Source organism: Ischnura elegans, chromosome X (assembly GCF_921293095.1).
Source record: "Ischnura elegans chromosome X, ioIscEleg1.1, whole genome shotgun sequence".
In the NCBI taxonomy this organism is placed as follows: Eukaryota; Metazoa; Arthropoda; class Insecta; order Odonata; family Coenagrionidae; genus Ischnura; species Ischnura elegans.
Window position 1 is genome coordinate 70994337 of NC_060259.1, and position 18132 is coordinate 71012468.

The 18132-nt window shown below is 36.5% G+C and overlaps 1 protein-coding gene across 7 annotated transcripts in view; it reads left to right on the forward strand.

Annotated features, from left to right (window-relative positions):
* LOC124170532 (centrosomal protein of 290 kDa-like) overlaps positions 1 to 18132 on the forward strand; it is a 156102-nt gene that overhangs the window by 104158 nt on the left and 33812 nt on the right. For 6 of the 7 annotated variants that reach the window (XM_046549308.1, XM_046549314.1, XM_046549315.1 and 3 more), the window contains 9 exons: positions 1321 to 1380; positions 9592 to 9696; positions 10242 to 10388; positions 11130 to 11285; positions 12232 to 12344; positions 13113 to 13371; positions 14074 to 14352; positions 14745 to 14894; positions 16775 to 16954. In XM_046549308.1, the coding sequence (XP_046405264.1) occupies positions 1321 to 1380; positions 9592 to 9696; positions 10242 to 10388; positions 11130 to 11285; positions 12232 to 12344; positions 13113 to 13371; positions 14074 to 14352; positions 14745 to 14894; positions 16775 to 16954 (1449 nt within the window). The remainder of the gene's footprint in view (positions 1 to 1320; positions 1381 to 9591; positions 9697 to 10241; positions 10389 to 11129; positions 11286 to 12231; positions 12345 to 13112; positions 13372 to 14073; positions 14353 to 14744; positions 14895 to 16774; positions 16955 to 18132) is intronic. The other variant, XM_046549313.1, reaches the window with a different exon arrangement.

The following is an 18132-nucleotide window of genomic DNA, read 5'->3' on the forward strand; positions in this document are numbered from 1 at the left end:
ACAAATGTTCCTGTTATTGCCCTGTTTTGAAAGCTCTTTTTGTTTCAATATCAGCAAGAGGATAGGACTTTTCTTTAATAGGACTTAGTAAAAGACCTTCATTCAGCGTCGCCTTAGGCTGTGAAAAATATTTTTAACTAAATTGTTATAATTCTTAAAAATGATAATAAATTATCTAAACTTGCTGATTTATTAATAAAATTAATAATTTAATAAAATTATGTTGCATTACAAACATTCTTTAGTCTTCTTTCTATCATTTCAATGTTTCTTTATGCACATATACAGGAGAGTTCGCCTAATTGGGACAGCCGCTTAATTGGGGCAAAGTGCACAAGTCCTGATATGTCCCAATTAACTGGAATCTACTGTACCAAATATTTAATGCCACACATTTTATGTTTGTGAAAAAATGGATTTTCATTGTTTCCTGAATTAATCAATCTGGAGATAGCCACAAAAGTGCATTCTGCAGACGAAATGATGGCATCAAAATACTTAGCAGCTGAACTCTGTGAAGAATTCGACCTTGCACCCACCCCATTGTAAAACTACATTTGCAGGTCATAATCTCTTACACAGTGAGCTTCAATACCCTTTTTGGCCACCATGGTAGAAATGCCCTACCTCCCAGCTCAAAGGGTTTGTTTTTCTCCTCTATGGGAGCATGCTTCATAGGCTTTGCTAATTCGTCGTTAAGTTGTAACTTTTGAAACAATATGGCCGGGTGGTAAGATTTTTCTGTCTGATGTACATATAGGTATTCACATATAATGAAAGCGAAGCTACTGGGGTGGTAAAATTGGAATATTTTTAATGTGAAAGGAATATTTGGTTTTCATACCTCACTTAGTCTATCCAATTTAAAATAAACTCTTCATCTCTTTGCTATTTAAGTTATCAATTAACAAACTGAAAAGCTGAATTGATTGCCAACTAAAAGTATACCTAATTTCTGTAATAGTTGTTGCACTATAAGGGTGATAAATAATTTATTTGTTATTTCTATAAAACTTTGTATCAAGTACAGAGTGAAACTTTACTTAAATAAGTTTTTTCATCAATTCCATTCTCTGGAAATTAATTTAGTTGCACTGTGTCCCCTTGAGGAGGGATATATTTTTCATCTGTTCTGTTAATATTTCTTCCTTGTTGTATTACCCCCAGTTGTTTTCCTTAATTGCATTAATATAAAGCATTTGATTTCCATCACTCTCACCACCAAGTGTGAGCACAATACATTGACAAAAATTAATTTTATTTTATCACACACCCCTTCTGGCTTTCCTTTGCTGCTTTCCTGAAATATTCCTCTTTAAGGAAATGCCACAGCAGAACCAGAAAGAAGGCCAAGATAGAGACCCCTCGTCAAGGGATACAGTGAGTGTTCACTTATTTTTGAAAATGTTTTTGCGTTCCTGCTCCTTAAAATCATTCCATACCTGTGTTCTCCCGTTTCGGCATTATTTGGCATTAAGTTTCTGGTGATATTCTTATTGAAGAGTGTCTTCTTGTCATCATGTCTAAACCTCCTACCTCCCTCCCAATTCCAGGAGTTTGTAATTTGTATCAGAGAATGTTGTGTCATACCTTCTGACAACCAAAACTCATTGGTCTGTGGTAGTTATATATTCTATGAAGCTATGAGATTTTCAGGGATCTAGTTAAGTGTAGGATGAGCAATTAATGTTATTAGTTTTGATAACATAAAGAACCTATTCTTGAAGCTTTTTATTGTTTTCATAATCAAGCACTTGTTGTAAAGTTAAAGACCCTTTAATGCATTTATAATATTATTTAATACAAACTGCATCTGGATGAAATGAAAAAATTAAATCACAACAAAAGTGGAGAAGGCTCGAAAATGGCATCTGTGGAAACTGGGGCTGCTACTCTGAAAAGAGGGATCTTAATATCAGTAGGTCATATTTCTAAACCTCATTATATGGGAGTTTGCTATGCTGAACAGAGCTGGGGAATAAATAGCTTTGGAAAATAACCAGGCAATTAATGGTGCACAACATTTGATAGCTCCGCCTTTTCCGATATGAAAACCTTTCACTACAGTCAAGCTGTGAAAACTAAGCACTTTAAGGCTCCCTAAAATGCAGAGCTAAAATTTTATGGAACAGAAGAAGTACTCTTCTCAAGGTAATACATACCATCTATTGAAGGGCTTACTCTCAATCATATTAGGAAATAAGAGGAGATATATCAATTGAAAAATAGTATGGTGATAAAAATTCAAGGTGTGCTCTATCTAAAGCAACCTTTGGGTTGAATCACTGAGCTATCAATAAGACTTTTAGCTAAGCTATCTAATGTCTGTATGTAGCTCAGTTTGAGAAAAATATCTTCTTCCCTTGTTGTGAATGCCAAATAAGTATCCAGATGTCATCAATTGAGGTGAATGGGTTAGGGATGTCTGTCCCTCTATCTGATGCCTGTCTCATACATACATTTCTCTCCATCTCGATTGCCACTTTTGTATTTCATTTTCAAATCAGCACCTTGAGTTTTGGTTTAGTCTGTGACCGTACATTTTCTGTATTTTGGTTTTATGTGCCAGACTTAATGATTATTTTTTTCTATTACACGTTTTTACAATTGATATTTTTGGAGGTAAGAGCTGTGATAATATTAGAATTAATAATTATTCATGTTTAGTATTGATTTTTCACTGTTGACAATTTTGTCCAATAAGGTGTTGCTAACATAGTAGTTGTGGGTTGCACATAACTCAAATAATATCGCTTTTCTGTGTGCTACATATCTATATGCTGTATTACTTCTGTATGCATGAACTTGGTATTTCTAATCAACAAAATTAAATTTTTTGTATTGGTTATTTGGGTCAACTAAAATTGCACCTAAGTCGTGGTATAAACAAAGCACATGTGTGGAGCCTTAATTAGAGTCTATTATGATGTGGTCACTGTACTTGGTTAATCATGTGTTTTATATTGATTCAAATTTATGTTTATATTTTTATGTTTCTTGATGTCAATTAAACTTTTTTTCAATTATGGTAGCTGCTACAAACGTTAACCGGATTAGATCGTAGTCATATAAATTAAAATATCAATAAACAGTCTTAGAGATGAAAAAATTAGCATCATTGTTTAAAGAAACCATGTGTGAATATTTTTACTTTGTTTACGACTTGTTTCCATTGATAATTGCCATTTCTTTAAGTTTTTGTTCCCTGGAGAGATTGAGATGGTTGGCGCAAATTTTTCCATCGTGGCCTTGTTTTACCTATTGATATTTTTTCTGCATTTTTTTTTCTCTTCTCATCGTTAAGTTTGTCTTATGAACCTAAGTGATAACTAGTTGAGTTTGTAATTATTTCTTTCTGCCGAATTGCCCATGCATTTAATAATTGTGACCATATGATAATGGCTCAAATATTATACCATAGCAATGATTCACATGCCTTAAAATACATTATTTTCTCAACACTAACCATGGTGGTGATGGCATTGAACATTTTGAGGGAATTACTAGTGACTGAGTGGTGATTAATTAATGTGCAAACTAGAGATGTGCGAATATTATCCGTGAATACTCGAATACTAGAAAGTATTCGATATTCGAGGTCTCGAATAATTATGCTAAAGGTACGCTCTCGAATACTTTGAATTTTCTGCCGCACACTGTCGTTGGTAGTGGACTCGGAAAATAGGAGAATAATAGAATCGTGTTTCACCCTTCCCTCTTTCTCCCCCACTGACCTTTTTCTGCCTACCTGCTTCGAAGTTCCCCATTTCTGGAGGTCAACTGCTGCTTGATTACCGTGGGATAGTTACATTAGCGCATTTCCCAAGATCCGCTATCCCCCTCCATTCAGCACTTGCCTCACCCACTCTGACGCTTTCCTCTTCTCCAAAATCAAACAAAAGGTCCCAGCTCGCGCAGGGATCTTATTACAAAGACCTAAGCTTCGAAAAAAATTTCAAGGTACACGAGAACAATAGAAACGTGTTTCACGCTCTCCCTCTTTTCTCGCCCACTGACCTTTTTCTGCCTACCTGCTTCGAAGTTCCCCATTTTTGAAGGTCAACTGCTGCATGAGTCATCTACTAGCCCTAAGGGTGTCTAACAATGACTTTCGGCAATTGGTATTACACCTTTATTGGATTGAAATAGTAGTAATGTGCACGTAATTTAAAAAAGAATAAGACCAAACACGCCGTGTTTCTGACTTCATTTAAGTTTTTTATTTATTTCACTTATTATTCACTTATTTTTTTCCGAAAACATATATCAAGTTACAATTTATGAGTTGTGCTATAAATCTCTATTGTTACAGTCACAGACGAAGGGATATTTTCTCAGGATATTTGGTTTCTCCCTGATAGCAATTCGAATATATCTTCTTATCTCGTGAGTACATACTTCCAAAGATGGACTGAAAACAATTGAAGAAAATCCGGTGGAGAAGCGTGTGTATTTTGCAAAATGCCTCAGATAGTTCGCTAGCACTGGACAGCAGGAGTGGGGGTAAAGCGAGCTACCTGTTGAAAATAAGAAGTTGGAAGAAGCCGAGTATCAGATGGGCGTGCCGCTGAAATGGCGTTTGGTAGATAAGAATGTATACATCAGACAGAAATCCATCGTAGCAGTATAAATGCCGAGACGGCATGCAATCATTTTTTCGAGGTGGTGTGTCCCCTTAGAATATTTGAAAGAGATGTTAGTTGAATCAACTATTTGCCCAATTGTTTCCATAAAATTAAAATATTGTATTAATCAGCTTAACTCCTGTTCGAATCCTTTAAAGGAAATCAAAATTACTCCCCAAAACGTTGTGTTTCCTGCTGCATAGGCAACCGAGTCAAACATTCCCGCATTTATCGTTTAGTATTCGAGGTATTTGAATATTCGAGCAATGATTTAATATTCGAATTCGATATTCGAGTTCGAGAAATCTGCTATTCGACCCATCTCTTGTGCAAACTCTTATCTTGCAAGAATTTTGTGGTTGTGTTGCGTTGATCATTGCAAGTAAGATTCTTGTGATTCATTTGCAATCCTTCTTCTTTACTTAGTGAATCCCCTTTTACTTGAAACTTAAAAAGTACTAAGAAGGAATATCTTCTGGTAAAACTTTGGAAGATTCCTTTTGATGTTAATTTTCATTTGTACCAAGGGGAGTTTGTTAGCCGCGAGCACTAGATTAAAGGGAATATACAACTATGTAAATTATTTCATTGGAGTTTTGTGAGATAAGAATCAAGATTTGAGATAATGGGAGTTTCTGAGGCTAGTTGCAATGCCATTTTTTGTGAACATATCCCTCTGATTGATAACATGAAACTTAATTGAATGCAACTTCTAAGTGATTCTTTTAATTTTATTGGTAAGCAAATAATTTTCATTATTAGTAGGAAAAAGATAGGATATGCTCTTTTTATTATTATATGCCTCCTAATCTTTGAGTTACCAGTTACAATGGAACCTTGATGCAGCAAACTTCATGTTACCCAATAAGTAGCAAGGTTATGGTACTCATATGTAACAAAATGTTTTCTATGACAGAATCATGTCTAGCGGCCATAGTATTCATTGGATATGGCATTCAGGCTTATTTTTTGTGGTGTGTAGCAGCTCCTTGGTGTATGGACATTGGTTTCTATGTCTCAAATTATTAAATTATGAGTGAAAATTTAGCTCTAGGATATCTAAATTGCCTGCATGTTATTAAATTTACAATTTGACTCCTATTACTGAGTTAATGTTTCATGACCTTACGCTTTAGTTTCTGAGAACCACATTTCAGTGGCTGTGTGTTGGATGGGGTTGTGATTACGGATTGGGGATAGCAGTTTACTAGCATACGTCAGACCAATGGTGAATTCAGAAACTAAATTGTTAGACAACATCCCATGCAGTTGTGCTGTGTTTATGTTGCCCAGAAGGCAACTACTTCGTGGCACAGTTCCGAGATCGCTGAGAGCAATTGTGTATTTGCTCTGTGGAGGATGTTTGGATACCAGTTGCGCAGAGTTCCCTTAGAGACAAGAGGCATGCAAGAATGGTGTCATGTGAAGGGGCTGGTGAGCAGTAGCTACTGAGCTTAGTTCCCAGAAGCTACAACTCCAATTCCAGCTCGTGGCCTACTAGACTCTGTTTATTTTATCTTTGTGGGTGAGCTGGTGTGGCTAAAGCAAGTGGGGGTTAGGGGGAGGGGAAGTTTCTCGACACGTGAATTTCCTTTAGCAAATCACCAGACAGCAGGTTGCCCTCTGAGCCTCCCCCCGTTAGGGTTAGGAGAGGTGCTTTGGAAATTCAGTTGCTTTCAGACCTCCGTCATGTTAACTGTTGATGTTCGTGAAACTGCTCATGAAGCAGTTTTGCAAAACCTAACATGTTCTCCGGGTATGTCTTAAGTATGCCTTTCACCATCTGTGCCACATTCAGCATGGTAGCTGACATTGTCATGGGCTTCTGTGAAGGGAATATCCTCAATGCCTTCCAAATGAGTAGGTATAATGTCTCAGTGCTGGGCCTGTGGCCACCCATGACTCACACATTTTCTGTGACAAACTAGGGTGGCTATCTATCAAACTAGGGTAGCTATCTACATATGACAATGTTTAGTTTGTCCCTTCTCTCTCTCTGTCTCTCGGTACTACCCTTCCCCATCAGGGAAGCCCTCCAAGAATGTCCAGGCTCTCACCAGAGCTCACCCGCAAACAAAGGGTGAACAGATGATAGAGTGCAGTAGACCCATGCTGGGTGATAATACTGCTTTCTCTTCCTTTTGAACAAAATAATAAATTGCTGTAAGAAATCCATTATCATTTTTCAATTTTGTGGATAAATTGAGCAACTGCCTCTCTGCAGCGTCAATAATATCACTTCTGCAAGCAGTAGTCACTAATCTGCCCATCTCGCAAACTTAAGTCTTCTTTTCACGCAAAGATATGGCACATACCAACTCTAATTGGGCCTAGGATTAAAGAATAAATCACGTTCACTGGCAAGACAATAATTTATTTTTGCCAGGGAAATCATTTGGTGCAGTTATAATTAGTTGTGCTACTGTAGAATTTGTTGGAAGTGGTGACTCATGGTAAATTTTAACAGGCCTCCTTCCATTCCAATGTTATTTGCAGCAATAATTGGTCACTGGTGATTGAAACTGGAATTCCTTTCATTATAAATAACAAAATAGGTATTAAATAATAAGTATATGGCCTATACAGTAAACTTTGAGTGGTTTGCAATACATTTTTGTGTAGATATGGCTTCACAGCTTGGATCAATTGTCGTTTTGTTGGAGCACAGTTTTATGCTTGGGTTCCTCTCCAAGACTCATCCTCTATGCGCTGTCTCCCCTCTGATCTTCATCATTCTGCACAACATTCTATGATGCATGTGGAAACGAACTTAAGTCTAAGTTTGTAATGGTAGAATTTTGTAATAGCGAAGCTTCCCGGTACTAAAACATCTGAATGTTGTCTCTTAAAAGAGTTAAAAACTGTTCGTTGTAGCACTATATCCATTTTCCTTATGTTGTGGTTACTCTAATTTGAGGAAGAAGTGTGAAATATTATAGCTGTCTCTTGCTGTCTAGCCACAGTATGCACATACTCTAAACTCCCAATAGGGTAGTTTCCTTCATCAAAGAAAACAAGTGGCATTGATTGCGATTCGTTACCCACCATTAGTGTATTCATAATATACAAATTATTTGGCTTTAGTAATACCGGTTTAGACGATTGGCAAGGGTCAATTTTATCCTCATTTGAAAAAGGCCAGATTGGCGCCCACGCGATGCCACTCCACGTGATGTCACTGGGACCTAGTTTCTACTCGAGAGGATAGGAGTTTTACATCGTCTGAGGTTACCAATGCATGCATGAGGCACAGAGCTCAGGGAAATATGTCTTAATAATCACCTATTAAAACTGGCTAAGGTCGGAAAGTTTTCTTCGTTTGATAAGGTTTTAATAATCCTTATTTAAGCCAAGCGCTACCAGCTAGCATGGTACTCAGCTACCCGCTAGCATCCTGCGTCGTATCAGTGCTCAGAGCCTCGCCCCAAGGTCACCTCACTTGCGGCAGCGGGAAGCAGAATGACGTCACCCGGAGTTTTTCCCGGCATTCATACTTACCCGTCGCGTTTTCGTGCGCTTGAAAATTTTCACTTTTCATTTAATCGCGAAAAATAGATATCGTCATATATAGATCTAAGAGCGTGAAATACGTACTCCAGGAGTAATAATCTTTCGATTAAGGTAATAAAAAAATAATATGAAACCACCCTATTATATGGGCTTATGATGGGTGAGAGGTGGCCTGAATAATCAGAAAACACAGATGATCCAAAATTTCACTTTTATGTTTTTATAATTGTCATAATTTACTTAAATCAAACAATTATTGCTATTTATGCAGATATTCTGTTATTTTAGATTTCTTCAAGGACTCGTTGAGAGCTTTCTTCACCCAACTGCAGATCGAATTGCGTTCATCACCCCACTGTGGGCATTTTTGGTAACTGATTATAATGTGAACAAAGTGACCACATAAATCAAGCTTCTATGGGACAAACTGGAGCATCCTACGTGCAGTCTCCCTCCTTCTACTGTAGTGGCATTGTCTTTTGTGGGGCTGAAATGATAGACATTGAGAAGAAAGAGGATCACAAAATTCCACTTCTCTTTGGGAAAAGAAAGAAAGTTACTACTGCAACTAAAACTATGTAGGAAAGAAAAATTAGGGTAAAAAAGAATAGGAAATGGAATGTTATAGGAATTAATAAAGAGAGAAAATTAGGTTATTTGGAAAGGTTTACCATGCAGAATGAATGGCTGTTTTATGCTAGAACAGAAAAGTCATTGATACAATTTCACTGCTATTTAGAGTAAAATTCAGGAATTGAGACCAATTATTAACTTACATGCTCACCATCATTGTTGATGTGTGCATAAAATTAATGTTTTCATTCTGGGTGCGTTTTTGCTTTGAGAATGGGAAACTTATGGTGTTGTGTTCTCAAGCTTGACTTCGATAAGGGACTCTCGCATGCTCTTACATGGATTTTCAAATCTTTTAAAGTCTTGTCATTTACACCATTTTTCCAAACTGATGGCGGCTGGGTGGAAAATAGAAACTAGCCAATGAGAAGCGCTGGCCCTCCGACCTCTCCGTTCCCCTCCATCCCCTTCCCTTTTCCCCTCCGCTCCCCTCCATCCGGCCGATCGGCATTGCCAGCCTTGAGAATAACGGTACTTTTGGGGGCGGCAGAACGATCGCTGTGCGATCTCCAAAGATTCGGCTAGGCAACACTGATAGCTAGAGAGCGATGTGCACTGCTCGGAGTTCGGAGAGAGACTGCGGGCTCTTCCTCACTTTCTCCTGTCGCTCTTCTGTGATTGGCTAGATGAGTGGGTGGGTTTCGAGCACGCTCAAGGTCAGCCGCCTTCAGTTCAGACAAATGGTATAACATGTTTTCTTGTGATGAGTAATATTGGGTCAGGTTATGCTATCCTTGAAATTTTTCTAAATTGGCTTTCAAATGAATATTAATGAATGAAAATAATTTTTATGTAATATGATCCCGTAATCTCTTAACTATAGGTTGAGAGATTAGAGCAGCATTCAAAGGATTTAACCCAGCTACTCGAAGAAACAACTGCCAAGAAGGAAGAACTGGAAGGGGAATTGAAAGCAGCTGTGGATAAGGTAAACCTTCAAATCTTATGGCTTGATGACCCACTTTCTTGAATTGATTAGTAGATCTATCTTGCCTAATCTAATCACTTCCTTCTTTTTCCTTTTGAAGACATAAGTTTCATTTAATGTTTTTTAATCAAACTAATTATATTTACAAAACTAGAAAACTAGGAGCATGAGATTTTGGTGATAATGTAGAATCCAAAGCTATAAAAAATAATTTGTAATTTTAGATTTTCATGGTTGAAACTTTCTCTGACTCGATGCACAAAGGTTAAGAAAAGACCCTTCCCTTCCCTTACCCCCTCCCCCATTTCTCCTCCCCCCTTTCTCCACCTCCACTCCACCGCCCCTCTAATGTCTTCAAGGGTATAAATTCTATGTACTGATACTTGTAATTGCCAGATGATGATACGCTGCATTGAAACCGGTCGCAATGTATTTTATTTTGTGAAACAGCGAAGTCTTTTCTTAACCTTTGTGCATCATGAAGGAGTTTCACCATGTTACGCCAACCACCATCGCATTTGTCTGACTCATTGTGCTTCCTGTAGATATGGGACCTTCGAGAGATAATCAGAGAGCTGGAAGGCCAAGTCGAAGGTAATTTACTGTTGGAGAAGGATCTCCGTTCAAAGAATGAAAGGCTTGCTGCTGACATGGTTCTCCAGAGTAAGAAGTTGAATGACCTAATTGAAGAGGTAAGTAAATTGGCATTTCTTTTTGTGGTAAGCATCAGAAAAATATACTTCGTCATCACATGTTCTGATACCATAAGTTTGATTTCTGCAGTAAATTCTTGTGATGTACAGTACAAACATCATTTCTTAGCCCACTATTCTCATTCATGGATTTATTATTTAAATAAACTTTTTAATGATATGGGATGTATTTAAGCTTTATAAGGCTCAGGTATTGGAACTTATGGTGCCTGAAAAGTGGTGTAGCATTTACAACCTTAATAGCCAGGTTCAAGAAAATCACTTAGTTAATTTTTCCCTGCATAATCATGAATGTCAATAATGATTTGACAAAGGGTCAAACTAATCTCCTTATCATATACATATATGGTGTTGAGTTATCTTTCCTTGCAATTCACTTGGTATTCAATGATTTTCTCGATGGTATTGTTGGTGTTCTAAGCGGTCAAACTAATTACTGGTTTGAATTTTCTAAAGACCTCATTGTTCATTTCTGCTAATGCAGATAGGTTTCTCTTACTACTTAATGTATTGTATTTTTCTCAGTAGTCATGTGCTGTTTTCAGGACCCAGTATTCATCCATGTCTGTGTTTATCATAAAGTATCTAGATAGTATGTTAGAAATATGGATAGAAATAATTGTGTCAATATATTTATTGCATGTGCTTCTAAATATGCATTATTAGTGGTTTATTTTATCTCCTTTTTTCTGTTTGAAAATTTGTGTTTTGCATCAATAGTTGGAGTCATTGAGAAGCTCCCTTGGTTATAGCATTCCTGGCGAAATGGAAAATGAAGGGCACACAGCCTTATTGGAGGAGGCACTGCGTAAGCATTGTCAACAAGTGGAACAAGCCAAAGCTCTTGGCCCATCTCTCAAAGATTTGACGTGCAAGGTGGGAATTTTTTTTTTCCTTTCAATAACAGTGAGAATGGAAAACTAATAGAGGTGCTCTTACAAAATCTTACCCGTGCAGAATCCCTAGAAAAGTTTATATATTTTGTTCACCGGGAAAGTGTAAAATCTTACATAATAGAGGCTCTCTTATTAGTCCATATTTTTATATGCATGACCATTTACTTTTTAATTGAAATTTCTTTTACATTAAAAAAAAAATGTATTCTTTTCATGAATGTATTTCCAAATCTATGAATAATACATATAAAATCAATCTAAGTATGTAACTTGCAATAAATGTTAAGGTAATCCCTGACATATAACTGTCTGAGGTTATGACTAAAATTATTTAAAATAACAGGTTTTTAAGGATCTCCAAAGTCTCTTCTTTGAATTTTATTTCTGACTTAAGACTAACTTGACCTCCAAATAAGTTTTCAAAGCATGTTCTGTTCATCTATCATAAGTTCCAGTATTGCATTTCATCAAATTTTAATGATCACATTCAAAAACTTTTAAAATTATTTTGTTGGCTGCAATTCGTTTTTTTCTGCAAAAACAAAGGAATCACATCTCTCTGTAGCTATTTGATTTTCTATAAAAAATATAGGATCTTTAGATGAATTTAAACGAGATTGAATGGCAAATAGTGATGTGTACCATGACATGAGATGTTCTTTGATATTTGTATTCAGGCTGCCTTAGTCACTTGTATTCCTACTTTGTGCTCTTTTGCTGCTTTTGATAAGGATTTTAAATGTATCTTTTAAAATCCCATTCACTATATTAATTCATTTCGCAGCTCCCATGATGTATGTCCCATAGATAAATTGTTTTAGTGATTGTTGTCTTATATCATTTGATTGACTCCATGTTATTTGAGATTTTCATTTAGCATTGATTTTAATTTTAATGAAGTGACACATGGCGTTATTCCTTTATAGCTACTGGACATGGGCCGATTGATTGATAAAAAAACTAAGGAAATAGAGGCAATGCAGGTTACTCCAGCTGTGAGTGGAAATTGCAGCTCACCTTCCGAAGATGTTTCTATAAGGTGAAATACCTACCAATTTCTATTAGCAGTATGAGAGAGACTGTCAAAATTTTCTTGTTGCATTGAAGTTATACCATTATAATCACAGTTCCAAGTATGCCTATTACTTATAAACCTCCCTATAGTAAATTCGGTGGAACCAGAGATTTGACGACTCCCTGTGCATGGGTGTATTGTGGGTCGCATCATTATAGGGGTAGTATGTATTTTTTTACTTTAAGATGAGACCTGCATTAATTTTGTGAACACGTTGCAATTAATACATAAATCATATTCAGTATCCCACTCATTTTCTGTGGTAATTTATAGTGAAACCCAGTTGGATTACTGACTTTTAAAAAATTATTGCCTGCACCTTGATTCCATAAGCTTGCATCACATGGATTGAGACGCTTCTGTCAATACATTGACTTCAGCATGGTTGGAGCAATTCTGTAAAATTAATTCTAAATATTGACCAACTCCAATTACACTGCTCCCCCATCAATTCCAAATACTAAAGAGAGTGCTGGTGATAGCTCTCATCAAAGTGGCAGTAATGTACCCCATTGTTAAACAATAAATTAGTGTCATGACTGCTTGGTTATTGTGTGTGCATATCTCCCTTACCACCATAAAAGTAATGAATTAATGTCATTAATCATCTATGTGATAAATTTTGTGCATATTATAATATGAACAGATTATGATTACTTGAATGAATTTTGCCCATGGAGATGTCTTAGTTGGGAAACTCTAAATGACTAAGAAAATTCTTTGTTGAAACAGGGAGCAGCTGGAGCAGGCAACTTGGCGGTCAGAGTCCCCAGCAGAAGATGAGGTCTCAGAGTTAGGAGCTCATCCAAATGCTGAAGAGGCTAGTGCCTCCAACAAAGAGTCGTTGTCTTATTCAATCCCACGGGCCCCACTCTCCGAGTTGGTGGCACTCCAAGAAAAATTGTCGCGTCACTTTCAAGCACAAGAGCCATTACGGAAGAAGATACATGACTTGGAAATGCAGCTTCATTCCATAAGGAAAAATGAAGAAGTGAGTACCAGCATACCAATGCCAGCAAGAGATAATGAAGTACAAAATAGAATTAAAACTTTGTGCAAAGATAATTAATCAGGCAAAGATGTTGCCTGGCTTGCTGTCAATATAATTTCTCCTTTATGTTTCATCTTGAGCAATGTTCTTTAATAGATATGTATCTGTATAATTTGTCACTTATAGTTATTGATTCCAATTTAATATAATTTCTCATTTTATTACCATGAGAATAGCTCTTAAAAAACCTTAGATATCACCATTTGAGAGAACAACAAGGCTAACATAATGGGAAATGATTAGTGTAGTGGCCTGACCATAAAATGATATGTCCACAAGCAGGGGTGGATCCAGGATTTCTTTCTGTGGGGGGGGGGGGGGGGGCACATGCAAGGCTGTATCCAAGATTTTGTTCTGGGGTTGGCACAAGGATACCTCATAATACAAAACAAGGGCAATGATAATGGGACCATCGTAAAAATCTTGCATATTTTTTTAGGGTCTGGGGGGGGCACGTGCCCCTGTGCCCCCCCTAGATCCACCTATGTCCACAAGGTATTCTTCCTGGCTTTGAATGATGTATTAGATTTATGCATTTACTCATATTTGTGTCCACGGTTTAATTTACTGTGTGAGAAAATTTTTTCTTGTAGCTAATGTATTAATTGTTTGGCCCTTAACTTGCAACTTTATACCTTCCAGGAGTTGATGACTGAGCGAGAAGTGCTTCAGTCACAGGTGGAAAAGCAACTTCTGCACAATTCGGAGTTACAGGCGCGTCTGGATGAGGCACGGCAGAGAGGGGGACGCCAGATTCACTGCGTGACAGTGACCCCACTCCCATCATCACCCATGACCCGATCTCCCATTGGGTCACCGTCAGCTACTCCAGACCAGCCGTTCTTTTGCTGTGCTGCCCTTGCTGAAGCCCGGCATGAGATTGAAAATATCACCGAGTGCCTTGAGAAGAAGGAGCTGGAAGTGAGTGCCATAGAATCATAGCCATAAATGTGCGATATAATTTCCTGTCAAAGAGAAAGTTCTTCAGTCTTTCAAAGCTGAGGGTATAGGGTTAGAGTTCACTAGGTTGATGAAACTTTCTCACTTATCGTTATTATTTAAATATTTTTGTAAATTCCTGTGGTAATTTTGAATTAAGGGGAATCCTTAAATTACATAAATTTCCATGTAAAATTTTTTTTCACTGTGTTAAAACTACATTACCTACAATGTGATTGATCAAAAGTTTCTCCTCCTCTTCTATTTTAAAGTCGTTTCAATTATTCTTTTTGTCACTTTAGAGTAAAATGTAATTGTATCCAGTGCAATCCCTCTTTGGAAGTGAACCTATAAAAATGCTGTATATTTTTCAGCTGACGCAGTTGAAAGGGGCTCTGGAGAATTCTAAAAAGATTGTGGCTGTACAAGAAAAGGATTTGATGAATAAAGCGAAGGAATCTGCCCAAACATTTGAAAAACTGAGAGAATTTGAAAGACTGAAATCTGAAAGGGATGAACTGCAGGTTAGTTTGTGGGGTTTGAAACAATAATAGTGGAAAGAAACATGGGATATTCCCGACAGGAATGCAACAGACTGGAGTTTAAGGCAATAAAAGATGAAATGGGTCTTAATTGAAAGATTTTTAGGCAAACTGTGATGATAGTAAATTTGAGGGAGAGCAGAAGGTTCTGAAATGAATTAGTTTCAAGTAAAGGCTTGGTGAACAGAAATATTCTGTACTTTGACTCAAATTTTGTTGTTCATTTATTTGTTGCAAGACCAGCTAAGCTTCATCGTAGCATAGTCTTCTGTAAGTAGGTAGTATATGAGGTAAACTGTGATAAATAACACTGTTCTCACGAAAGGAATTTTTTCACTGAGAGATATTTTTACAAGATGTTTAGGGTAGAACCTTGGCATTAAAAAAATTCATGGGACCAGTGAAGATGTGATTTCGTTATTATGATATTTGTTACCAAGGCGTCATGGCTACTATTCCAATGGATTGAACACAATTCATTGGCATTGGATGATTTTTTCTAATCATGTTGAAAATTATGATATGTAAATATATTGGTTGTTCATGATGAACATGTTCTTACAAAGTTTGAAGTTGTTTTTATAAAATGTTTTACTTTTATGGTGCAAAAAAATGTTATTTCTGTTAAAGAAACTATTCTGATAATCATTTTATTAGTTGGCTACAGTGTCTGGCTGTATTTTATGTAATACCCATCCGCACTCTGGTTTACAGATCATTGGGTTAAGTTGATTTAAGCTCACTCTTCAGTTGCTTAGGAGGCAATTTCTATATAGAGTGGTTCCAAAATCACGGAGCACAATTGTGCTGTGGCTCCGTCCAAAATGGCTCAAAATGGCCCAAGGATTAAAAAACACCAAGCTTGCTGTGTTCTGGACACTTTTTAGGTGTAATTATGATAAGTTGGGTGTGCATAGAAATAAATTGCAGCTACATTTTCCTTGCATATCTTTCATTATATTTTGAGATACATCTTTGCATACATTATGTCCAAAGCTTCCATAGGTTCTACCTCCTGCACTGAACTTGCAGTTGTCAGTTCTCCAGATCTTCCTAGAGAACATCATTTTCTATCTTCTTTCCACCAATTTTTGCTTGCGAGCCAATGATATTCAGGACATTCCAGCAGGGTTATCCTTTATTTCCAAATTAAAATGACATCATTCGGAGACCTTTTAGATTTTCAGATAAAATGTTCAATGAGCCATTCAATGCTTAAGACATTAAAAATGACCCAATAGAAATTAATTTTTCTCATGAAAGTGAGCCCTTTAAGTGAGCAGCTACTTATGCATCATAGGTGGTCACTTATAGAACTTCAAAATACTGCCTGTATTTAGCTAAATTTGTGATATCATCTGAATGTGAGTGCAAATTTGAAAATACCTTCCTGGTGAAGAAATTCTCTGAAAACTTAATGAGGATTCAAAGCCTCTCCTGGTGCCTATAATAATAATAATGATAATAATAATTTTTATTCACCGAACTGGCAATATACATTGCATGGTTTCATCACAAAAATCACTATGATACAAATTACATAAATACAATAATACAAATTACATAGAATCATTTAAATAATCGCTAATATCATAATAGGCTTTACCTGCTAAAAAATTACATAATTTAACTTTGAATAGGGAAGGGGGACAGCTTTTTAATTCAGATGGAAGTTTATTAAAAATGATGGATGCCTACAGCCTTCAGGATAACTCCGCTAATTAATCAAAGTGACATATATGTATTTCTAACAATTTTGTGGACTGATTAAACATATGGGACAAAATATTTTGCACATAAGGTTTCAGGGCATAATTGCTATTTGAGTGAAAAATAAAATTTCAAATTTCCACGTGTTTCAGGTAAAATTGTCCCACAGAATTAAGACAAACGATGGAGATGTTCCATTTTCAATACTTTTGGATGCTCTAGTGGCCGAGAAGAATGAGGAAATTGACTTCCTGAACTTGCAAGTGGTGACATTGAAGGAACAGTTACTTCTCAAGGCTAGCAAAGAAACTAAAAGTGCAGTTCAGAAAGAAGTAAGTTGAATTACAAACAGTTGATGTAATTATATTTCTGGTGGGATATCAATTTGATTTTCTCTCTGATAAGTCTTATTTTGAAAGTTCAATGCATGCATATTTAGATTTCAAAATATGACGACACCGAAATTTTTATAGATATGCTTTACAAGAATGTGGATAATACTATGTATAATAATTACTCGGTAATGGAACTGAGTTAATGAATACCAGATTTTGACCATTTTTCTCACCATATCTGAAAAATCAGTGGGAGAATTTCTTGCTTGATAAGGCTACTTATTTAACAAAGTTGTATTGTCATTGGATATCCTATTTGCTTCAATCTCTAAATTTTATAAGAGGTATAACTATATCATTTGCATTTTCAAACGTTAACCAAGTGCTGTAGTGAATCATTTCTGCACATTCTTGTGCTTTTGGAAATCTCTTGTGAGCACCTCCCATCTTCCCAAATCCGATGAATTTATCAACTCCTACCCCTAATGTTTGTGCCAGAGAAATCAACTATCTATATCTTTGGGGTGATAATTAAAGTATCGTTAACATGAGAAATGTCAACTAAATACCTACAGTGGGTACTTCCTGGAGATCCATGGTAAATAATGCTGCCGGGACAAGTTTTCTGGTAGTATTTTTTACAATTAAAAATTCTCTCATTATAACTTAGTGGCATTGGAGCCTTATGTCTTGATGTAATTCAATAAACAAATGTAAGTTGCTAACTCATTTTTCAAATGAGGAAGTTGAGGAAAAAGATTATGAGGCTTTTTTCCCACTGCAAATTTTGTGGATCTTAGCATGTACTGTAGGCTATTTTCAAAGCCTTCATTCTACCTGTCTCTCATCATGGGCATGATTCCTAGGCATGGAGCTCTTCGGTAAGTATTTACTGTTTTAACCATTTTGCACTGAACGTCGGGTGGAGCCGATGAGCATTTTCATATGCAGAAGACCTAATGTCAGGTAAAATGGGGCTGTATTTTTCAACACGAATGACAGGATGTTAGTGCCATTCCTCAGCAATTAAGCCCGACCCACCCACTCATTTATGATCCTCCTCACAGCAGGAATTTGCGGTGAACTGGTATAATCAGCAATGATTTTGTTAAAAAAATATTTGTTGCGAACTCCAATTTTTTACATTTTGAAATGATTTGTCTTTATTTTCTGTG